Raw genomic sequence first — 24,842 nt, forward strand, 5'->3', positions numbered from 1 at the left:
ACCAACTTGACTTTTTATCGAGTGGTTCCGTAGAAATGATCGCTACTGTAGAAACATTCGTAAACAAAATATTTACAAAAAGAAAAACTAGTAAAGATTTATAAAAACAAAAGATCTGGTGTGAAGTAAACTTGTGAAGATAAAATATTACGTGAGGTTAGAAATTGCAGACCATGAAAATTTACGTTCAATTTAAATTATACATGAAAGAAAATGACTGAAGTTAAAATTATGAGATAAAGAAAATTGCAAAGCTAACAAAATTCCACGACATTAATATGTGACACACTTGTAACAATTTGTTTTGACGGTTTATATCATGAACTGATTACCCCAAACAAGACAAAAGATAAATAAACACAAAAATATCCAGTCGGCGTTGCGAGGAATAAGCGTCTCAGTGATGTAATTTTTAGCGTTGCGAGGAAATGCCACGATGATGTAAATTTTTAACGTTGCGAGGAAATGCCTCGATGATGTAAATTTTTAACGTTGTTAGAAAATGCCTCGGTGATGTAATGATGATAACGATGATAACTGCCTAAGGGAAGAAATTATTTTAACCCCCTTGAACGATATAATGAATTTTGTTAATTCAACTGCCGTAAATGAACTGTTAGCAATCTTGTGTGAAGAATGAAGAAGTGTTATAATGTAACACTGAAGTACATACCGTGAAGTTTTTTTTCCTCTGAACATAGGATGATCGAAGTATGTTGGGTTGCATATTCATCCGCCAATGGATTGATTTGGACTTAAAAACTGAACATAAGATCACATAAGATCACATAAATTTTCTGTTCTTTAAAGATGTACTTATTACACCTTAACAGGAAGACAGTGGTGCCAAATGTCAATGGCAATATCTTTGACATATCCTAAATTTCGATTAGATTTTATGTTCAATTTTTAAAAGTCCAAGTCAATCTATTCACAGCATAGATAACATTTCCGGATTAACATTTATGACTGTATAAGTAATAAAATAAAAACTGTAACAAATCATCGTGTTTATAATTTAAATATCGACTTTTTTTCTTATTGCGATTCATGATTATACGATTTGAGCAAACTACACAGTTTGCAATATTGCGTACACGAATCAATTTTTGAAATTTTAAATGAAGTGATACTTTTTAAATTGGGCGGCGACATCTAGGAATAGTTTAGGCAACGACCATCCATGACGGCTTAAAATTCGGGTCAGAAAGAACAAAGGCGCCGACACGAGCTGTCCCTACTGATTGTTATCTCTACTGTGATCTATTACAAGCAGGTATGCAACCAAGTTAACATTATTTATCATATGTTCAGAGAAAAATAAACCTCACGGTATATGCATCCACAAACTTCATTCATAACTCTGTAAACAAGGGTGTCATCCGGACTAAGTGAATTTCATGAAATCTCCTTATATATATTTATGAACAAGTTCCTAATTGTTAAATTGTGTTAGAACTAGTTAATGATTAAACTCCTAACATGAACTGTGAATTTACAAACAATGAATTAAGTTCACACGTGTCGGCGTCGGTCAACAATTCATATTTTCCGATTAGAAAACCGCAAGAATTAGCTGCGCGTGTTGGGGAAAACTGAGCGCCGTCGTTACGATCAATTTTCGTTAAAGAAGGGCTTCCTCCCTTTTATTAACTACCAAATTAACTAATTTAACGTAGCTAACTTACAGCGTCTTCTCACTAAACCGCCCTCTAACTAAAAACCCCCAGCAAGCTACCAACTACCCCCAAGCGCTAACGTGCACATGGTTGCCTCTGTTTAACTATTTTTTTGATAGGATTTTTTTTTCAAATTCAAATTATTCAAATGTGATTTCGCGCCGCTATTAATTAGTTTCAGCGCGAAAATTTGATTCAAATTCGGTCACCACAACATATATCAAAAAAAAATAATAAAAATATAAGCTCCGCCCACCCGCCCTATCGCAATTGTGGTGATTTTTTTTTAATCGTGGAGAGCCAAAAGAGCGCAATTTAATTGCTAAATCCTTATTATTTCTCTACAATAAATTACCATCTAAGACGTGTTTTTGAGTATCGTGTTATTCAAAGGATGCTGTGTACATATATTAATAAAAAATTAAAGCCAAAGATTAAACCCTACCCATAACTGCCCTGACCTAAATAGTAATGAAGTTTTCATTCGTTGACAGACCTAACAAAAATTTACCATTTTAAACATGTTTTAATTTTCTACAAATAAAAAAATCACCAGAACTGAGATGGGGTGGGTAGGCGGGGTTTATACGTTGCCTTTTTTCCTTAGTATACATAGTATTCTTTGAACAACACGATGCTCAAAAACATGTTTTTAATTTCTTGTAGAAATAAGTACTTTGCAGTTAAGCTGAGTACCCTTGGTTCAGGGCGAATGAAAAAAATCATCACAATTGAGATAGGGCGGGTGGGCGGGCTTACATTTTTCTTGTTTGTTATAATATGTGCAGACTTCTTTTCACAACATGAAAATTAGGCTCTTTTTCTCAATCTTCCTTTTATTAATGATTCGTGATAGATAAGGAGAACAAACTGTACATAGATGCAAACCAAAATTTCAAATAAATTATTTGTTTTGATTAATTATTATTGCAAGGAAGGTTCAATATTATATCAAAACTTATTATTAAAAATTGTTATATTTGTTGCAATAATAACAATTTTTCATTAAAAATACCTTTTGTCTTTATTTAAAAAAACATCGATTTTTTAGCAATCAGACACTTAGTTTGGGATAGAGGGCGTATTATTTTTGAAAAATGGCAATCTGTCAAATGCAACTCAAATGACACGACAGTTGGGCCTCAAACCACGCGATGACAGAAGCTATGACCACAACCTTCTAGAAAATTCCTGTAAATCACTTCAACTGTCACTTGTCACTTGTCATTTTTGTGTGTTATTTGTTTGGGTTTGCGTGGTCTTTGCAAAAATACCTTGAACGGTGTTTGTGTTTCAGAATAAATAAAATACTAATAAATAATCGAAAATGTCGTATATGTTGGCACATTTACACAATGGGTGGCAAGTGGACCAAGCCATCCTGTCAGAGGAAGACCGTGTGGTAGTAAGTCGAAGCAACTTTTTCTCATCTGCAGCTTTTTTAATTCATGTTTTTAAGGTTATTCGATTTGGACACGATTGGGACCCCTCTTGTATGAAAATGGACGAGGTAATGTATAGCATTGCCGAAAAAGTGAAAAATTTTGCTGTTATTTATTTAGTGGATATAACTGAAGTACCTGACTTTAATAAAATGTAAGTAGAGTGTTGTGTAAGTTGGGGTGATCTAATATGTCGTATTTTGTAGGTATGAGTTGTACGATCCATGTACTGTGATGTTCTTCTTTAGAAACAAACACATAATGATTGATTTAGGTACTGGTAATAACAATAAGATTAATTGGCCACTAGAAGATAAACAAGAGATGATTGATATTATTGAAACTGTGTACCGGGGCGCGAGAAAAGGGAGGGGTTTGGTGGTATCACCTAAAGACTATTCAACTAAATATAGGTACTGATTTGGAATTAAGACTCTCATTATTGTAAATATTTTTATTATTTAAATAATTTGGTATAATTAAAAAAACAAATAAAATAAATGGCTGCTTAAGGTTCAAGCAAGAAACGTTCCTTTTTTTAAAATAGATTATAATTTATTACTGTTATATACAATTCATAATCACTCTATTCTAGATAATAATTTACAGATGCTAACTAAATGATCATATGTACCCACTGGAAGTGTTCTGATTTAATCAATGTATATACATAAATGTAATGAGTAGGCCTATAGCTATTACGTTACTTAACACCTCTAAAATTTTCAACCAAAATTAAAATGCGTAATATCAAATTATATTCAGCTTTTATCCCGTCGGTTTGTACAATACTGTAAGGCAATAAACATGCCAGTCAACAAAAATTACTTTACTTCAATAATGAGCAATAGCTCTCGTATATATTTTCAAAAAATAACAACAAAATTTAACATGTTTTTGACACTGTTTTATCAATGTGGCACCACTTCAACGTAATTAGCGGGATATAAACCGACCCTGCCGTCTTTCCGACCTTTACACCATCCTTGTTCATCCTCGTCTTCCAACTTCTCAAAAACGTCCCCTAAAAACAAACATCGTTTCTTGTTCAAAATAACGTCCTAAAACGTACCGGTTTTGAAGCTGAGTTCGTCGTTTTCGGCCCCTTCATAGTCATAAAGCGCTTTTACTGGAACACCTGGTTCCCCATTGTCCACCAGCGCGTCACTCTCATCCCATTCCTCTTCATCAAAAGGATTGGTCTCACCTTTTGTACTAGATCCATTCCTGAAACGTCGCTTTAGAATTGTTTTCAATAACGAACTACAGAAATTACGTTATTGTCGAAGCTCGATTGGCGGGACTTTCAACCTTTTCAACAACCGCCGGTTTCACCTCCTTTTTCTGTACAGGAGGCGTGTTGTTCACTTTTACGGCGGTTACTGTAGTTTTGGCCTTCAAAGACTTACTGTTGGCTGAATATTCCTATGCATGTAATAATAATTAGTCAAAGAGCTAACTATGATGGAATGTGATATTTTTGACAAAAGATGGCCGTGCACATTACCTTGAACGCGCCATTTTGTGTTACATCAAAAATATCTCTTTGGTGCGCACCATGCATGATAAAAATAAAAAACAACGAAAAAAAAGCCTACATGCAAGTCTTCTCCGACGGGCCTCTGGTTAATCAACGTGATTCCGGAAGTTGCAGAGTCCTTTGATTTCCCTTTACTTATATCTCTGAACTCCTCGGTGTAATCCTACTCAAACAAACGGCAAACAAATAAAACACAACTCATGCATTTACGCACCTCGAACTGCGGCCAGTTCATCGCCATGTTGACGCCGTGGTTGTTTGACCACCATTTCAGGTCCTTTTCGAAGTCGGCGTTGTTGATTGTGTGGTAAAGTTCCTCGTATATTTGTTGTAACCTGTCATTTGAAAAGTCACTGCATGAAACAGACTTTGCACTTACGTAATGCTTGTTTTATCTATCAGCTACGTTATCGTTTCTTTTATTACGACACTCGTAATGTTTTCACTTACGTCGGATCTTGCGAAATATTCAGGTATTTGTGAATGTCGAAAAGGGTCCCTTTGATGAAGTTCAGCCTTTGTGCTTCCATCTCCTGGCATTTATCAAATACCACCGTCATATCTTCCATGTATTTAGGGTTGTACTGGTTGATTTCTTGCAGGGCCGCTTCGTATTTCTCTTTGCATTTCTGGACTTCTTCTTTTGATTTTTGCACGCGGTCTTGCATTTTCTTCACCTGGTGAACAAGTAAACAAAAAATATAAATTTAAGCGTTTATGGGTACACTAATATTCATTTTATGCACCCAGTTATATTTTGTTTACAACTTTGAAAGTTACTCATCATAGCTTCAAGTCTGCTAAATCGAAAAAAGAAAAAAAATAATAATAAGCGGATGCTCTCTGGTATATTATAAGTAAGGTTCGGATAATACACAAAATGCATAGTTTAATGTCAATATTAATACAGTTGGTTATTGCTAGTATGCAGGTAAATAAGTTCGGACCTTTTCTCGGAATGCGGACGGGCTTTTCCGCTTCTTCGAAAAATTAAAAATTTGATTTTGCCAATTTGTATTCATTAAAACAAGTACAAGAGTGTGCTATTTTATAAAATTAATTATAAACATTTTTGAGATGTCATGACATTGATAGGCAGAGTGGGCAATCGGTCCGGTAGTTTTGGAGATTATCTGTCTAATAAAAATCTGAACAGACGGTACCTATGCTTACGCTCAGAAAGTAAAAATAAAATTCGCAAAATTAAATTTTATAATTTTTCGAACATTTTGTATTTTACAGAACGTGTATTTCCACAACACCGAAAACACACAATATATTTCTCGACGCGTTTCGCCAACCACGTTGGCATTATCCATGCATGCTTACAATAACTTCAAAACGTCAAGATTCCAAAGTATTCACTTTTACAATTCTTGATTTAATCAATAAAATAAATTGACTCAGTCATCAATTTTTTTCAGACACCCCGTATAAGCAAATCTAAAAAATATTAATGTAGTGATAAATCACAAATATAGACCCAACATTCTTTGCACATTTTTCAGCAAAATTTTGGGGTGGCATCATCAATTTTTTAGGGGGGATGAGCAAAAATACATTTTGATCAAAAATTTACCATGCTTATGATAACTTTAAAACATCTCCAAGATTTCCAAGCATTCGGTTTTGTAGTTCCTGATTAAATCAATAACATAAATTCACGCATTCATTTTTTTTAGGTCACCTGTATAAGCAAATTCAAAAAATGTGAATGAAATGATAATAATTTAACTTGCTTATCATGACTGTAAACCATCTCCAAGATTTCAGAGCATTCGGTTTTGCAGATTTCAAATTAAATTGCAAAATGTTGTTTCATAATTTTGATTTTTTTTTCAAAAATCTGGACATTTCGAGTAAAAACTCAATTCGGAATCATAAACTACATGTGTAGGACTATGTTATATTATACAATTTAAAACCCATTTGAAGTGACGTCATCACATTATTGGTGGAGATGATTAGACAAATGTTGGTTAGCGTTTTACCATTTACATGATATTCTAATATAAATACAAAATTTGACAATAATCGGTCCAGTACTTTCGGAGATTATCTGTCTAATAAAAATCCGGGACGGCAGACAGGCAGACAGACAGACAGACAGACGCACGGACAGAAAACGTAAAAGTAGAGAGTGGGCCGACGATTACAATACTTCCATTGCTTACGCTCGGAAAGTAAAAATTGGTCGAAAGCGGTGTAGACAGAATTTCCCTCGCACCTAAAGTACAGTGAAACATAATTCAGCATTTTTTTTGCTCTACAGAATTATGTGATATCATTAACATTTTTGCAAGAACACGTATATCAACTTGGATTGGTGGACTATAGTACTAAATAACAGTATTATATTCCCAAAATTTTCTGGGAAAATGGAGTGAGCCGTTCTTGATTTAATCAATAACATAAATTAACACATTCATTAATCTTTTTGAGCCACCTGTATAAGCAAATCTAAAAAATATAAATGCAATCATAAGTAAATGCGCAGCATATCTTGCACATTTCGAATAAACCTAGGAATTTAACTCGTTACTATGGAAATTTGCAATTTAACATCTTTAAATTTCACAAGTTTTTGCAAAATATAGGAGCAAAATCAGTTTTATCTTAACAAATACAAGGCCCGCCCACCCGCCCTCTATTTTCCCAGAGGATATGTCATTTGCCAAAATCAGTCTTATCTTACCAAGTATTAGCCCCGCCCACCCGCCCCTATTTTCTCAGAGGATATGTAATCTGCCAAAATCAGTCTTATCTTACCAAGTACTAGCCCGGCCCACCCGCCCCTATTTTCTCAGAGGATATGTAATCTGCCAAAATCAGACTTATCTTATCAAGTACTAGCCCCGCCCACCCGCCCTCTATTTTCCCAGAGGATATGTCATCTGCCAAAATCAATCTTATCTTACCAAGTACTAGCCCCGCTCACCCGCCCTCTATTTTCTCAAAGGATATGTTATTTGCCAAAATAAGACTAATGTTAGCAAGTACTAGTCCCCACCCACCCGCCCTTTGTTTTCTCAGAAGGTAGTACTCGCTAGAACTTGCTCAGATAAGACTGATTTTCGCAAACGCTATACTCTCTGAAAAAATAGAGGGCGGTTGGGCGGGGCCAGTACTTGCTAAGATAAAACTGATTTTGGCAAACGTCATACCCTCTGAGTTTCGCAGTTTGTCTAATCAAAATCAGGACGGCAGACAGACGGACAGACAGACAGACAGACGGAAACGGGAGACCTATTTCTTCGTACTCTAGTCGTCATGAAAGATCGAGAAAAGGTAAAAGTAGAGAGTCGGTCGACGAACCCGATTACAATACTTTCCGAGCGTAAGCGAAAAACATTGGTCGAAGGTTATTTTAACAGAACTTCCCTCGCCCCTGAAGTGCAGCCAAATAAATTCCACTTCTCTGAAAAATTATAGGAGTAATTTTTTTTACAATTTTTGTTTTCTGAAAACCACTAGAAAATAAAAATTAGTGGCGTAAATAAAGTTCCCCAGTTTATTTGACTTAAATTTTTTCTTCAATTTTTATTTTTTTTTGTGCCTATTTTTCAACTTTTCAATTCAATTTCTAGATTTTGCAATTTTTCGTTTTGAGTTTCTCGAGTTTTCAATTTTTAATTTTTTCATTTGCAATTTTTCGTTTCAGCTTTTAATTTTCTTTATGTTTACAATTTTTCAATTTTTTGTTTTTTCAATTTCATTTCTTTTCAATTTTTCGTTTCGTCGGTTTTTCAATTTGCAATTTATCAATTTTTCGTTTTTTTTTCTTTAATTTTACGATATCTCTTCCAGTTATCATTTTTAAATTTTTTGATTTTTCAGTTTTTCATTTCTTTTTTTAAGAGAAAAACGAGAAAGTACAAGTTATTCTACGTGACTTACATTAGGAATACAATCCAAAATTATAGAATAACTTTATGTTTTTTATTATATCTCTTATTCTTTGCGGCAAAAAACTGTTGAAAATAAACAAAGTATATAAAGGAAAAAAAAAAAAACAAATGGCCGGAGTTTAATTGCTAACATATTATTTCTCCAGAAAATTCTACCCTTTTAAAAACATGCAGAAATATTGATCACAATTGAGAAGGGATGGGTGGGCGGGGCTTATATTTTGTCCATTTTTTTCTTAATATACGAAGTCTTCTTTTCCCAACAAGAAACTGACAATATGTTTAACTATCCTGTTGTTGAAAGAAAACTATACAGGGTGTTGTTGAAAGGTACGTACAAAAAAATTGACAGTTCTTCGCGAAGTCTAAGAAGTCAGAAAAATTTATTTTGTGTTATCAAAATTATAAGGGAAAAATTAACCCTTATCCAACCTTTTTAGACGCTACTGAAAGATAAATATTTAGGTAAAATTAATTTATTTTAGTAAATCCTAGCAACTGAACAATAAAACTTTTGTCAAGACTAAATGTTGCTATAGAAACGAGAGATGATCTTTCTATCAGAGGCGTACAACAAATTTGGACATAAATTTTAATAATTTTTATCTCTAAAAGGAGAACACTTTTACCTGAACTTTTTTTAACTTTTAGCATCCATACGTCAAGACCAAATGTCGATTTTATTTTGTACGTACCTTTCAATAACACGCTGTATATAATTAAAAAACAAAAATTAAACCCCATCCACCCATCCGGTTCTCAATTGTGATGAGTTTTTCATTCCTAATCAGACCGAAAGGCGGAGTTTAATTGTAACATCAATATTTCTCTAAAAAATGCTACCCTTTTAAAAACATTTTTCATAAGGTAATTTCTTGCACAGAAATTAGGAATTTGCAACAAACCTTCGCCCTCCAGCTCACGATGAATAAAATATTCATCACAATAGAGAACGGGTGGGTGGGCGGGGCTTATATTTTGTCCATGTTTTCTTAATATACGAAGTCTTCTTTTCTCATCAAGAAACTGACAATATGTTTAATTATCCTGTTGTTGAAAGAAAACTCTATATATTAAAAAAAAAAAAAAAAAAAAATTAAGCCCCACCCACCCGCCCGATCTCAATTGTGATGAGTTTTTCATTCCCAATCAGACCGAAGGGCGGAGTTTAATTGTAACATCAATATTTCTCCAAAAAAGTCTACCGTTTTAAAAACATATTTCATATGGTAATTTCTAGTAGAGAAATGAGGAATTTGCAGCTAAACTCCGCCCTCCAGCTCACGATGAATAAAATATTCATCACAATTGAGAAGGGGTGGGTGGGCGGGGCTTATATTTTGTCCATGTTTTCTTAATATACGAAATCTTCGTTTCCCAACAAGAAACTGAAAACATGTTTAACTAACCTGTTGTTGAAAGAAAATTCTATATGTTAAAAAAAAAACAAAGAGTTAGCCCCACCCACCCTCCCCGATCTCAATTGTGATCTGTATTCCATTCCTAATCAGATCGAAGGCGGAGTTTAATTGTAACATCAATATTTCTCTAAAAAATGCTACCCTTTTAAAAACATATTTCATAAGGTAATTTCTTGCACAGAAATGAGGAATTTGCAACTAACCTTCGCCCTCCAGCTCACGATGAATAAAATATTCATCACAATTGAGAAGGGGTGGGTGGGCGGGGCTTATATTTTGTCCATGTTTTCTTAATATAGGAAGTCTTCTTTTCTCATCAAGAAACTGACAATATGTTTAATTATCCTGTTGTTGAAAGAAAACTCTATATATTAAAAAAAAAAAAAACAAATAAAAATTAAGCCCCACCCACCCGCCCGATCTCAATTGTGATGAGTTTTTCATTCCCAATCAAACCGAAGGGCGGAGTTTAATTGTAACATCAATATTTCTCTAAAAAATTCTACCGCTTTAAAAACATATTTCATATGGTAATTTTTTGTAGAGAAATGAGGAATTTGTAGCTGAACTCCGCCCTTCAGCTCACAATGAATAAAGCGTTCATCACAATTGAGAAAGGGTGGGTGGGCGGGGCTTATATTTTGTCCATGTTTTCTTAATATACGAAGTCTTCTTTTCCCAACAAGAAACTGAAAACATGTTTAACTAACCTGTTGTTGAAAGAGAATTCTATAAGATAAAAACAACAAAGATTAAGCCCCACCCACCCGCCCCGATCTCAATTGTGAAGAATTTTTCATTCGTTGTTAGACCGAGGGGAGGAGCGTAATTGCAAAATACATATTTCTGTATTGATTTGAATGAGTTTGTCTTCTCAAAACACAGGACTAAAATTATTAATTAATTATTATTATTATTTTACTAGAATAACAAATGCGACAAGAGTTTTTTCTTGCATATTTTAGCAGTTTTTTGCATGAAATGCCAAATTTCTCTGCATATATATGCGCATATTTACATGTTTTTTTCTGCATATAATTCCGAGACTTAAATATAAGTAACAGAAATAGGCAATCAATTCCCGCGTAAAAGCGTGCAAGACACACAAAACTTATAACGGAAAATCGTAGTGCTCTCTCCCTATTACCGAAATCAAACCCTCTACCGCAATCCTCCCTTATCCCATTTTCTCAACAATCAATTAACTACTTCCACATGTATCAAAGCTTCAGTCACTCCTACAAATAGCTAAAGCTTTATTCGTTCTACATTACAGCTGCATACACACATCAACAACATAAAAACTACAACAAATTACTTTCGCAATAACAAGAAAAACAGCCAATGAAGACATCCGTCATTAAACCAAGCAATATTTAATGATCAAAAAAACACTCACCATATTCTGTCGCTTGTTCAAAACACAAACATTACATTAGAAAAAACTGCATAAATAATAACCGACTCACCTGATCTACCGAGAACGAACTATCTCCAGCGGCATTCCTCTCCTGATTGGCCGCCGACTTCTCCGTTTTGCAGGCCGTGTGATAGTCGTTCTTGGCCTTCTCGACTTTCTGCAGCAGCTTAGACCAGGGCTTTTGGGCCTTCTTGAAAGCGTCATCCATATCCTTCTTTTCTTTGATGTTCATCATGGACTGCACAATCACATAGTTTTGGTTACCACGCTAACAAAAACAAGCATTACGCACCTTATGGTACGCGTCCTTTTGCCACGTCTTGATCTTGTTTATCACATCGTTCACTAGACAATCCCTGATTTTGGTGTGCAGGTCGCAGCGCCTGTCTGCCTCCACCAGCACCCCTTTCCACGCCGCCTCCGTGGTGCCGTACTCCGGGCCCTTCTCGATCGAATCGTTCCACTTCTTTGACCATGTCTTCAGGTTTTTCGCGTACGCTTTTTCGATTTCGGCTCGTTCGTTGACTAATGTGATCAGTTCGGTGCAGAGTTTGTATCCGTCTTCGATGCGTTTCGTGGTTTTCTTGTAGTTGCCGGGCTCCCAGAAGGAGTCGCTCGTGGCGATCAGCATGTTGTCATCGCTGTGATGCGACATGGTTCGTCCTCCGCACCTACGGAAAAGTAGCCGATTGTTAGAGTGGGAACCATTAGTCATACGCGTTGGGATGCGTAAACTTGTTTGCCTTCGGAAAAGTATTTTATTTGCATTGAAAGGATTCCCATGCGGGACGAGATTTGCGGAGTTTCGTTGTTGGATAACAAGAGTGCGCGGTCATTTTTTAAAAGGGGAAAAGCGGTAGTATCGTCATAGATTAATATAGATGCGACATACAAGCTGATTTTGCAAAACCACCCTTCTTGACATTGGAGTTCTCAACCGCCAAATTTAAATAGTCGATGCCAATAAAAAAACTTGTTTCACTACAACTCGTCGCCTGAGAACTTGTTTGATCTACAGACCAGAGCGCGCTCAAGCCAATGTCGACTCTAAGCGTTCAGAAGCGATTTGATTGGTTTGGACTATAATTTCTGCGGGAAATAGTCGTTTGGTCGGTTTTTATAACGACTAAGCGAATATTTTTGCTACATATTTAGATGATCTTAAATATTTTGTTTAACTAAGAATTAATTATTTGTTTTCTAGTAGCAAAACGTCTTAAACTAAGAATATTGTTGAAATCGTAATAACCCAATGGATTTTTTTCGGGAAAATGTTTTGGAAACACTGTGTTCTATTTTGTATGAATTTTAAAATGTTTTATGGACAATTTTTGTATAATATTAACAGTGAGAAAAAAAAAAAGAAAAATTAAAATAATCGAAAATTCGAAAAATCGAGAAATCTAATAATAGAAAAGTCGAAACTTTAGAAACTCGTAAAACCGAAACATTGAAAAATCGAAATATCGAAGAACTGAAAATCGAAAAATGAAACATCAGAAAATCGAAAAAATGTAAAATTTAAAAACCGAATAACGAAAAATCGAGAAATCGAAACTCCCAAATTTAAAAAATCGAATAACTGAAAAATCGAAACATCGAAAAACTGGAAAAGCGAAAAACCATGCATATTTTTGAATGAATCAAAGGACGATTCTGGAAAAATCATTGGAGTTATCGAAGAAATGAAAGCGGATATGACTTCTCCGGCCCGAAATCGACAAGAAAATGTATTTAGTGAAATTTCGAAAATTTTGTTGAAAATTGGGGAATTTTGCATTTTTTGAAAGTTTCAAAGGACGATTCTGGAAAAACCAATGGAGTTATCGAAGAAATGAAAGCGGATATGACTTCTGCGGCCCGAAATCTACAAGAAAATGTATTTTGTGAAATTTCGAAAATTTTGTTGAAAATTGGTCGAAAATTGGGGTATTTGGCATATTTTTGAATGTTTCAAAGGACGAGCCAGGAAAAACCAATGGAGTTATCGAAGAAATGAAAGCGGATATGACTTCTGCGGCCCGAAATCTACACGAAAATGTATTTAGTGAAATTTCGAAAATTTTGTTGAAAATTGGTCGCAAATTGGGGTATTTTGGATATTTTTGAATGTTTCAAAGGACGATTCTGGAAAAACCAATGGGGTTATCGAAGAAATGAAAGCGAATATGACTTCTGCCGCCTGAAATCTACAAAAAAATATATTTTGTGAAATTTCGAAAATTTTGTTGAAAATTGTTGGAAAATTGGGGTATTTTGTATATTTTTAAATGTTTCAAAGGACGATTCTGGAAAAACCAATGGAATTTTCGAAGAAATGAAAGTGGATATGACTTCTGCGGCCCGAAATCTACAAGAAAATGTATTTAGTCAAATTTCGAAAATTTTGTTGAAAATTGGTCGAAAAATTGGGGTATTTTGCATATTTTTGAATGTGTCAAAGGACGATTCTGGAAAAACCAATGGAGTCATCGAAGAAATGAAAGCGGATATGACTTCTGCGGCCCGAAATCTACAAGAAAATGTATTTAGTGAAATTTCGAAAATTTTGCTCTAAATTGATGGAAAATTGGGGAATTTTGCATATTTTTGAATGTTTCAAAGGACCATTCTTGAAAAACCAATGGAGTTATCGAAGAAATGAAAGCGAATATGACTTCTGCGGCCCGAAATCTACACGCAAATGTATTTAGTGAAATTTCGAAAATTTTGTTGAAAATTGGGGTATTTTGCATATTTTTGAATGTTTCAAAGGACGATTCTGGAAAAACCAATGGAGATATCGAAGAAATGAAAGCGGATATGACTTCTGCGGCCCGAAATCTACAAGAAAATGTATTTTGTGAAATTTCGAAAATTTTGTTGAAAATTGGTCGCAAATTGGGGTATTTTGGATATTTTTGAGTGTTTCAAAGGACGATTCTGGAAAAACCAATGGAGTTATCGAAGAAATGAAAATGGATATGACTTCTGCGGCCCGAAATCTACAAGAAAATGTATAAAGTGAAATTTCGAAAATTTTGATGAAAATTGGTCGAAAATTGGGGTATTTTGCATATTTTTGAATGTTTCAAAGGACGATTCTGAAAAAACCAATGGTGTTATTGAAGAAATGAAAGCGGATATGACTTCTGCGGCCCGAAATCTACAAGAAAATGTATTTAGTGAAATTTCGAAAATTTTGTTGAAAATTGGGGTATTTTGCATATTTTTGAATGTTTCAAAGGACGAATCTGGAAAAACCAATGGAGTTACCGAAGAAATGAAAGCGGATATGACTTCTGCGGCCCGAAATCTACAAGAAAATGTATTAAGTGAAATTTCGAAAATTTTGTTGAAAATTGGTCGAAAATTGGGGTATTTTGCATATTTTTGAATGAATCAAAGGACGATTCTGGAAAAATCATTGGAGTTATCGAAGAAATGAAAGCGGATATGACTTCTCCGGCCCGAAATCGACAAGAAAATGTATTTAGTGAAATTTCGAAAATTTTGTTGAAAATTGGGGAATTTTGCATTTTTTGAAAGTTTCAAAGGACGATTCTGGAAAAACCAATGGAGTTATCGAAGAAATGAAAGCGGATATGACTTCTGCGGCCCGAAATCTACAAGAAAATGTATTTTGTGAAATTTCGAAAATTTTGTTGAAAATTGGTCGAAATTTGGGGTATTTTGCATATTTTTGAATGTTTGAAAGGACGATTCTGGAAAAACCAATGGAGTTATCGAAGAAATGAAAGCGGATATGAGTTCTGCGGCCCGAAATCTACAAGAAAATGTATTTTGTGAAATTTCGAAAATTTTGTTGAAAATTGGTCGAAATTTGGGGTATTTTGCATATTTTTGAATGTTTGAAAGGACGATTCTGGAAAAACCAATGGAGTTATCGAAGAAATGAAAGCGGATATGACTTCTGCGGCCCGAAATCGACAGAAAAATTTATAAAGTGAAATTTCGAAAATTTTGTTGAAAATTGGTCGAAAATTGGGGTATTTTGCATATTTTTGAATGTTGCAAAAGACGATTCTGGAAAAACCAATGGAGTTATCGAAGAAATGAAAGCGGATATGACTTCTGCGGCCCGAAATCTACAAGAAAATGTATTTAGTGAAATTTCGAAAAATTTTGTTCTAAATTGATGGAAAATTGGGGTATTTTGCATATTTTTGAATGTTTCAAAGGACAATTCTGGAAAAACCAATGGAGTTATCGAAGAAATGAAATCGGAAATGACTTCTGCGGCCCGAAATCTACAAGAAAATGTATTTAGTGAAATTTCGAAAATTTTGTTGAAAATTGGTCGAAAATGGGGGTATTTTGCATATTTTTGAGTGTTTCAAAGGACGATTCTGGAAAAACCAGTGGAGTTATCGAAGAAATGAAAACGGATATGACTTCTGCGGCCCGAAATCTACAAGAAAATGTATAAAGTGAAATTTCGAAAATTTAGTTGAAAATTGGTCGAAAATTGGGGTATTTTGCATATTTTTGAATGTTTCAAAAGACGATTCTGGAAAAACCAATGGAGTTATCGAAGAAATAAAAGCGGATATGACTTCTGTGGCCCGAAATCCACAAGAAAATGTATAAAGTGAAATTTCGAAAATTTTGTTTTAAATTGGTCGAAAATTGGGGTATTTTGCATATTTTTGAATGTTTCAAAGGGCGATTCTGGAAAAACCAATGGAGTTATCGAAGAAATGAAAGCGGATATGACTTCTGCGGACTGAAATCGACAAGAAAATGAATTTTCTGAAATTTCGAAAATTTTGTTGAAAATTGGTCGAAAATTGGGGTATTTTGCATATTTTTTATGTTTCAAACGACGATTCTGGAAAAACCAATGGAGTTATCGAAGAAATGAAAGCGGATATGACTTCTGCGGCCCGAAATCTACAAGAAAATGTATTTTGTAAAATTTCGAAAATTTTGTTGAAAATTGGTCGAAAATTGGGGTATTTTGCATATTTTGGAATGTTTCAAAGGACGATTCTGGAAAAACCAATGGAGTTATCGAAGAAATGACAGCTGGTATGACTTCTGCTGCCCGAAATCCACAAGAAAATGTATTTAGTAAAATTTCGAAAATTTTGTTGAAAATTGGGAGGAATTTGTATATTTTTATATATTTCAAAGGACGATTTTGGAAAAACCAATGGAGTTATCGAAGAAATGAAAGCGGATATGACTTCTGCAGTCCGAAATCTACAAGAAAATGAATTTTGTGAAATTTCGAAAGTTTTGTTGAAGATTGATCGAAAATGGGGTATTTTGCATATTTTTGAAAAATCCTAAAACTGAAAAATCGAAAAATTAAAAAAGTGAAGTCGAAAAATAGAAACTTTAAAGAATTGAAAAATTGAAAAATCAAAAACCTGAAAAAAATAAAGAGTTGATAAAAGTCAAAAATTGAAAAATCGAAATATTTAAAAATCGTACAATTGAAAAGAAAAATTGAAATCCGAGAAATTGTAAAATCCAAAAATTGAATAATAAATAGGAGTAAACTGAAAAGTCCCCAAACTAAAATTTCGAAAAACTGAGAATTCCAGCTTGTAATATTCTGGTAAATCTAGTGTCAATTTGTCGAAAGTAAAACGCGTCGTTAAAAATATTTGACATTTTTTCTACTGTAGTTTGTTTTATTCCTAGTTAAAAACAAACACTGTTGCCAACATAAGTCGTCATTTAATTTAAACTATGACGCTTCTCTATGTTCTGTGGTATCGTTTTGCGACGGGACGTTGTTCGTTATGTTCACGGAGTAATTAAACGACGCCTATTTTTCATTATAAACTATTATAAATTATTAAATGCTTCGTTTATTAAAGTTTCATCAAATCGTTTTCGTTTTCTAGTAAACTGTAACAGAGTAAAGAATAAAAATGACACCGACTCCTTTTCTCCACGAGAAGTTGAATGAAGATCCGCAACGAACGACTACACAACTTGACGTCTACAAAATAACGTACTTATCAGCTCTTCTCGCTTATGAGAACAGTTCGAAAAATAAATCTGATTCTGTAGCGATGTTAGTGACTTCGACTGACATTATTATGGGACACTAAATGTTGTTCCTGTTCCACAGACTCTACGTGTGTACTAAACGCCTCAGGCGTAGCCATCTCGCTTGTGATAATATCGAAGTAATTGCGTTGTTAAAGGGAAAAGTCGAATACGGCACTTGCTTTAATGAAGTTGACGTCATTTTCAGCGAAAATACACGTTTTCCTTGTAAAGCATCGAAAAAGAAAATTGGTATCGACCAGTGAGAGGCAATTACTTTTTATAAAAAATTAATGGAAGCAGTTATTGTACAAATCGTGGAAGATGTAGACGCAATTAAATGGAAATAATTTATTATTTATATGGGTATGAATTTAGAAAAACACATTTTTGCTGTCGATAAAATGTATGCCAGTAAAAACTGTTTTCTATTACTGACACGTTAACACTTGTATGAGGTAACGCTGTCAGACACTTAACTTTTCATATCAAATTCAATAAATAACTCAGTTTCTCAATCGATAATGTTATGCTATTTGTGGATGAAAGTGACGGCAAAGGAGACGAAATAGAAGGTGCAATAACCGAAAGAATGTACATCGAAATAGCACATCATTTAAATCAAGTATTAGTTTTCAGGAAACGAACTGAACATGAAATTACTTTCTTCGAAGTCTAGATCCATGCTTGAATAAACCAAAGAAAGTATTCCTTTGAAATTTTAATGTGCATACGTATGAGTCGCCAGTTTTACACTATTCATACGCTAATCGTTTCCATTTAACGATTCACTAAATGACAAATCAATATGTCGCGGCGGCTTATAGATTTGACCGGAATGCGACTTAAAAACAAATAAAAGAAATGTTTTGGACAGTACTTCGACCGACGATTTTATGAACACCCACTTTCGATATTTTCGTACCTCTGTTTAATGATCAAATGGATTTGCTGTTAATTACGTCAGCTGAAACCATAAAAAATAGGGCGATTGTGTGAATAAAACCTGAACATTCATACATTCAAGACAACAAATATTAAACCGGTAACAGTGCACTGTAATACTAAAAATAACAGTATTGTATTAACAAAATTTTCTGCAAAAATGAAGTCAGCCGTTCCTGATTTAATCAATAACATAAATTGACACATTCATTAATTTTTTTGAGCCACCTGTATAAGCAAATCTAAAAAGTATGAATGCAATGATAAATCACAAGTCAAAACTCATCACACTTTGCACATTTTGGGTAGACTTAAGACTTTAACTCGTTACTATGGAAATTTGCAACTTAACACCTTTAAATTTCATAGGTTTTTACAAGATTAATAGGGGCAAAATCAGTTTTATCTTAACAAAAGCTAGACCCGCCCACCCGCCCCCTATTTTTCCAGAGGATACGTTATTGGCCGAGATAAGTATTATCTTACCAAGTACTAGCCCCGCCCACCCGCCCTCTATTTTTTTCTAGGGTGTTATCTGCAAATATCGATCTTATCTTAGCAGGTACTAGCCGCGCCCACCATATTCTTATTTTAACGACTTTATATCTGTTCATCAGTGTAAGATCAACATTTTATTCAGACCACATACAATGAATTACTAAAATGCAGGCGGGGTAAGTGGGCGGAGTTAAAAGTAAAACTGTAAATTGGCAAGAAACTAATAGGACCTAGGCTGTTAAAAAGAGAAAAAAGAACGCTAATCGATTTTTTTTTGTTACACTATTTGCTAAAAAATGCAATTATTTCAGAAGAAAAAAAGAACGGGCGGGTGGGCGGGGCTAACTTTACTTTTTGTTACAGAGTCTTTTATAAGTAAGCAATAGCCCGGCCCACCTACCCCCTCTTCATTCCAGTGAGTAGTCTAAATACTGTTTAGTCCTATCTTGGCTAGTGATAGCCCCGCCCACCCGCCCTCTATTTTTTTATATGGTGTTATCTGCAAAAATCAATCTTATCTTAGCAGATACTAGCCCCGCCCACCATATTCTTATTTTAACGATTTTATATCTGTTCATCAGTATAAGATCAACATTTGATTCAGACCACATACCATGAATTACTTAAATGAAGGTGGCGTAAGTGGGCGGAGTTAAAGTAAAACTGTAAAGTGGCAAGAAACTAATACGACCTAGGCTGTTAAAAAGAGAAAAAAGAACGCTAATCGTATTTTTTGTACACTATTTGCTAAAAAAATGCATTTCTTATTTCAGAAGAAAAAAAGAACGGGTGGGTGGGCGGGGATAACTTTATTTTTTGTTATAGAGTCTTTTATAAGCAAGCAATAGCCCCGCCCACTTCCCCCTCTTCATTCCAGTGAGTACTCTAAAAATTATTTAGTCTTATCTTGGCAAGTGATAGCCCCGCCCACCCGCCCTCTATTTTTCTATAGGGTGTTATCTGCAAAAATCAATCTTATCTTATCAGGTACTAGCCGCGCTCACCATTTTCTGATTTTAACGGTTTTATGTCTGTTCATCAGTATAAGATCAACATTTCATTCAGACCACATACAATATGAATTACTAAAATGAAGGCGGGGTAAGTGGGCGGAGTTAAGAGTAAAACTGTAAAGTGGCAACAAACTAATACAACCTAGGCTGTTAAAAAGAGAAAAAAGAACGCTAATCGTGTTTTTTTGTTACACTATTTGCTAAAAAAATGCATTTCTTATTTCAGAAGAAAAAAAGGACGGGTGGGTGGGCGGGGCTAACTTTACTTTTTGTTATATAGTCTTTTATAAACTAGCAATAGCCCCGCCCAACTACCCCCTCTTCGTTCTAGTGACTACTCGTAATACTGTTAATTATTGTCTTCTTCTGAGAAAATACGAGGGCGAGTGGGCGGGGCTAAGATAAGACTGATTTTGGCAAATGCCCTACCCTCTGAGATAACAAAGTGCGCGGAGCAAAAGTAAAACTTATTTTGGTAAATGACAAACTCTGAGAAATTAGGGGCGGGTGGGCGGGGCTAGTATTTGCCCAGATAAGGTTGATTTTGGCAAATGCCATACCCTGTGAGAAAATAAAGGGCGGGTGGGTGGGTCTAGTACTTGCTAAGATAAGACTGATTTTGCCCCTATTAAACTTGCAAAAAACTTGTTAAATTCAAAAGGTGTTAAATTGCTTATTTCCACTGTAATGAGTTAAATTCCTGAATCTGATTGGATATTTATTTTTTAAAAACCAAGTCATTAATTTTTCTGAGACAGCCTGTATAAGCAAATTTAAAAAATAATTATATATTAAAAATAAGTCACAAGTATAGACAAAATTTTCGAAATTTCACTTAATACATTTTCTTGTGATTTCGGGCCGCAGAAGTCATATCCGCTTTCATTTCTTCCACAACTCCAATGGTATTTCCAGAATCGTCCTTTCAAACATTCAAAAATATGCAAAATACCCCAATTTTCGGCCAATTTTAAAAAAATTTTAGAAATTTTACAAAATACATATTCTGGTACATTTCGAGCCGCAGAAGTCATATCCGCTTTCATTTCTTTGATAACTCCATTGGTTTTTCCAGAATCGTCCTTTCAAACATTAAAAAATATGCAAAATACCCCAATTTTCGACAAAATTTTCGAAATTTCACTAAATACATTTTCTTGTAGATCTCGGGCCGCAGAAGTCATATCCGCGTTCATTACTTCGATAACTCCATTGGTTTTTCCAGAATCGTCTTTTGAAACATTCAAAAATATGCAAAATACCCCAATTTTCGACCAATTTTCAACAAAATTTTCGAAATTTCACAAAATACATTTTCTTGTAGATTTCGGGCCGCAGAAGTCATATCCGCTTTCATTTCTCCCATAACTCCAATGGTATTTCCAGAATCGTCCTTTGAAAAATATAAAAATATGCAAAATCCGCCCAATTTTCGACCAATTTTCAACAAAATTTTCGAAATTTCACTACATACATTTTCTTGTAGATTTCGGGCCGCAGAACTCATATCCGCTTTCATTTCTTCGATAACTCCAATGGTTCTTCCAGAATCGTCCTTTGAAATATATACAAATATGCAAAATCCGCCCAATTTTCGACCAATTTGTAACAAAATTTTCGAAATTTCACTTAATACATTTTCTTGTAGATTTCGGACCGCAGAAGTCATATCCGCTTTCATTTCTTCGATAACTCCATTGGTTTTTCCAGAATCGTCTTTTGAAACATTCAAAAATATGCAAAATAATCCAATTTTCGACCAATTTTCAACAAAATTTTCGAAATTTCACAAAATACATTTTCTTGTAGATTTCGGGCTAGCAGAAGTCATATCCGCTTTCATTTCTTCGATAACTCAAATGGTTTTTAAAGAATCGTCCTTTGAAACATTCAAAAATAGGATTTATCCGGCAAAATTTTGAGATGACGTCATCAATTTTTTGGAGGGGACTTTGATTAAAAATGTATTATGCTTACCATCTGCAAGATTTCAAAGCATTCAGTTTGGAAGATTCAAAATTAAATTGCAAAATGTTGTTTCATAACTTTCGATTTTTTTTTTCAAAAATCTGGACGTCATAAACTACATGTTTAGGACTATATTATTTTATACAATTTAAAGCCCATTTACTATGTACAATTTTGAAGTGACGTCATTATCGCTTACGCTTGGGAAGTAAAAATTGGTCGAAAGTTGTTTCGACAGAACTTCCCTCGCTCCTGAAGTACAATGAAACATATCCAGCATTTTCGAAAAATTATAGAATTCGATTCTGGGATTTTTTTATTTTTTATGAGAACCCATATAAGTTGAAATAAACACATGTAAATATGTAATGCTAAAGTAAATGTAAAGAAGTACGCTAAATTTAAAAAATATTAATGCAATGATCAATCACAAGTATAGACTCATCATTTACTCAATAAAATAAATTGAGTCATTTTTTTTGTATCACCCTGTATAAGCAAATCAAAAAAAGATAAATGCAAATGCAATAATCTCAAAAGTATGCAGTGTACTATACTGAACGATAAAAAACGATGGGGCAAACAAAACCCAGGCCGCAGCTCTTTGTGCAGGTGGCTGCCTGGCTGCAAGTCATAAATTAGTGGAACGCCCGGAAGTGGCCAATTTTGCATTTTGCACAATCTCGATATCATGTGTCAACAAAACGTCAGTCGAAGACGAAATCGTATTATTGTAATAACCAAATTAAAAAGAAATAAATTTGATTTTAATAAGTCTGATGGTCCAGCATCACAAGCATATCCGTATAAACCGTCTCTGTACAAGTACGGACGTTGTAAAATATGTTTACAACGCATTATCAACGGGAATAGTGGTATCTGAGCAAAATGCGTAGTGTTTAAAATGTTGATGTTTATACATCGGAAGAATGTCACGTAGACATTTGTTTGATTTGAATGAGTTTACCGGCTCAAAACAGATGACTAAAATTATTCATAAACCTCAATTGAACAAAATATTCTGAATGTTATTATTATAATTCCTATCTTATCATTATTATATTGATCAAATTAAGTAGTACTTTTTAAGATATGACCGATTTGGAAAATAACATACCTTCTAAGAAAAGAGAGGGCGGGTGGACGTAGCTAGTACTTGCCAAGAGCAGACTGATTTTAACAAAAAAAGTTACGATAGCGCTTTTTTTACTTTTTCACATCCTAGACTCTATTGTTAGTTTCCATTCCCACTCGACAGAAGTACATAATTTATTATTGAAATAATAAATTGACTATTTTTTTTTAAACGTAAAAGGTGAGAGTCGGCCGACGGACTCGATTACAATACTTCGCTTACACTCGGGAAGTAAAAAATTAACCTTGGATTGAAGTTAACTGAAATAAATTAAGTTTTGTAACTCTACTTGCTTGGTTTGATGCGATTATAAATACACACTCCATTCGATATTTGCAACTTACAAGTGGCAATAAAATTAGAACATCTGCTAAATATTTGACTATATTTTCCGTACTTATTTTTTAAAATAAATTCGTAACAAGTCATCTACTTCTCTGTCGATTAGTGTAAAATAATCTTTTGGACGGCTTTGAGTTTTAGGTTATCTAATGCAAACAGAGACGAATTAATCGTGTTAGGTGTTAAGGAGGTTTTGGCGTGGGTTTTTCAATGATGATCGCTGAAATTATAAAACTTAAATTTTTATTGCAACACAACTCCAATTATTACAACTCTCATAAATAATCAAACTATTACAATCATGTGAGTTCGTCTCTTTCTGAAATGTCACATCGCGGATTTTCCGTTTCCAAAGCGCTCTAGACAATACTCTGTGCCTTCGGAAATTGGTAAACAAATTTATTAAATCTGCAAGTCTTTCAATGTAGTTATTATTTAGGTATTTACAAAACCGACACCGCTATAAATTTTTAATCCTTCCAACAAAAAATCTAATGAGGTTTCTACGTAACCTATAAAACCTAACATATTTCCCCATAATGTAATTAGTGGCCACGCTCACATGCGTATCGAAAGTCCCGTTAATCCCGACCACCTTCCATCAAAAAGCAAAATTTTGATTCATCAATAACACCGTACACGCTTCTCGCTCCAGATACCTCCAATGGAATCTAATTATCCCACGGCCATCAAAGACCAATAACCAACACCATCCTCGTACGTGCGTCCCACCTGATTCTGAAGCAACAGTCCATTTTGGGGAAACTGGGCGAGTTTGAAAGATCGCAAAAGTCAACGTCCAGACGGCATGCCCACACACCTACGGTTGTTTTAAAGCGTCGCGACGCCGCGTCGGAACTGAGTCAAGGATCCGGAATCCGGACAGTGTTACGTGGGGCTTCATGCTCCATTGGTGGTTCGTCTTATGACGTGAGCCAGGCGTCGCCTTGATAACGACAATGTAAACATCGGAACTGGATAAATAGACTTCTTGGGTGCTGTGCTGTCGACACGGAGAGGTTGCGAAATGGGACCGCGTTATCGTACCATACAATGCGGTTATGATCTTGCAATGTATATGAGATTGTGAGAAGTTTGCGTTAGCTTTACGTGCTGGTGTAACGAGCTTTGGGGAAATATTTTGAGAAGTGGAAAGGGTGGTTTAGTAATGGGGAAGAAAAGTACATAATGGGGTTGTTGTTGAAAGACAATAAATATTGATTCGATTGGGTTTTACATCAATTTTTTCACTTCCAGAGCGATAACTAATGGAAGTACTAGTTAAATATTTGGGGGTGGTATTGATGTCATAAATTTATTCGGAAAAATTTGGAATGAGTCATCAATTTTTTGGAAGGCGATAAACGAATACAATTTGATTAACGATCAACCGACACTTAACCTTAAAACCGTTGCAAGATTTCAGAGCATTCGATTTTGCACTTTCAAAGTTAATACAATTTTATTTTTCCAAAAATCTGGACGTCTCAGGTGAAAACGTCGCACGGGTCATAACAATTGGGAC

At 34.6% G+C, this 24,842-nt stretch overlaps 2 protein-coding genes across 4 annotated transcripts in view; one reads left to right on the top strand and one right to left on the bottom strand.

Moving 5' to 3' along the window:
* Positions 1 to 2,880: 2,880 nt before the first annotated feature.
* LOC135125013 (thioredoxin-like protein 4A) lies at positions 2,881 to 3,648 on the top strand. The gene is made up of 3 exons (XM_064050293.1): positions 2,881 to 3,084; positions 3,139 to 3,275; positions 3,328 to 3,648. The coding sequence occupies exons 1-3, from the start codon at positions 3,007 to 3,009 to the stop codon at positions 3,539 to 3,541; spliced, it is 429 nt and encodes a 142-aa protein (XP_063906363.1). The 5' UTR covers positions 2,881 to 3,006; the 3' UTR covers positions 3,542 to 3,648.
* Positions 3,649 to 3,949: 301 nt separating this feature from the next.
* LOC135125000 (protein kinase C and casein kinase substrate in neurons protein 1) overlaps positions 3,950 to 24,842 on the bottom strand; it is a 34,071-nt gene continuing 13,178 nt past the window's right edge. The window contains exons 1-9 of one of the 3 annotated variants that reach the window (XM_064050262.1): positions 24,050 to 24,142; positions 11,703 to 12,081; positions 11,460 to 11,648; positions 5,112 to 5,338; positions 4,876 to 4,996; positions 4,720 to 4,824; positions 4,398 to 4,546; positions 4,194 to 4,348; positions 3,950 to 4,145 (exon numbers count right to left, since the gene is read on the bottom strand). In XM_064050262.1, coding sequence (XP_063906332.1) covers positions 4,033 to 4,145; positions 4,194 to 4,348; positions 4,398 to 4,546; positions 4,720 to 4,824; positions 4,876 to 4,996; positions 5,112 to 5,338; positions 11,460 to 11,648; positions 11,703 to 12,081; positions 24,050 to 24,072 — 1,461 coding nt within the window. In that variant the 5' untranslated portion in view covers positions 24,073 to 24,142 and the 3' untranslated portion in view covers positions 3,950 to 4,032. Of the gene's footprint in view, positions 4,146 to 4,193; positions 4,349 to 4,397; positions 4,547 to 4,719; positions 4,825 to 4,875; positions 4,997 to 5,111; positions 5,339 to 11,459; positions 11,649 to 11,702; positions 12,082 to 24,049; positions 24,145 to 24,842 lie in introns of those variants that run through there. The other 2 variants (XM_064050271.1, XM_064050280.1) reach the window with 2 other exon arrangements.

This window comes from Zophobas morio, unplaced genomic scaffold (genome assembly GCF_036711695.1).
Source record: "Zophobas morio isolate AGI-343-1 ecotype UQ-CSIRO unplaced genomic scaffold, CSIRO_AGI_Zmor_V1 ptg000002l, whole genome shotgun sequence".
Taxonomy (NCBI): Eukaryota; Metazoa; Arthropoda; class Insecta; order Coleoptera; family Tenebrionidae; genus Zophobas; species Zophobas morio.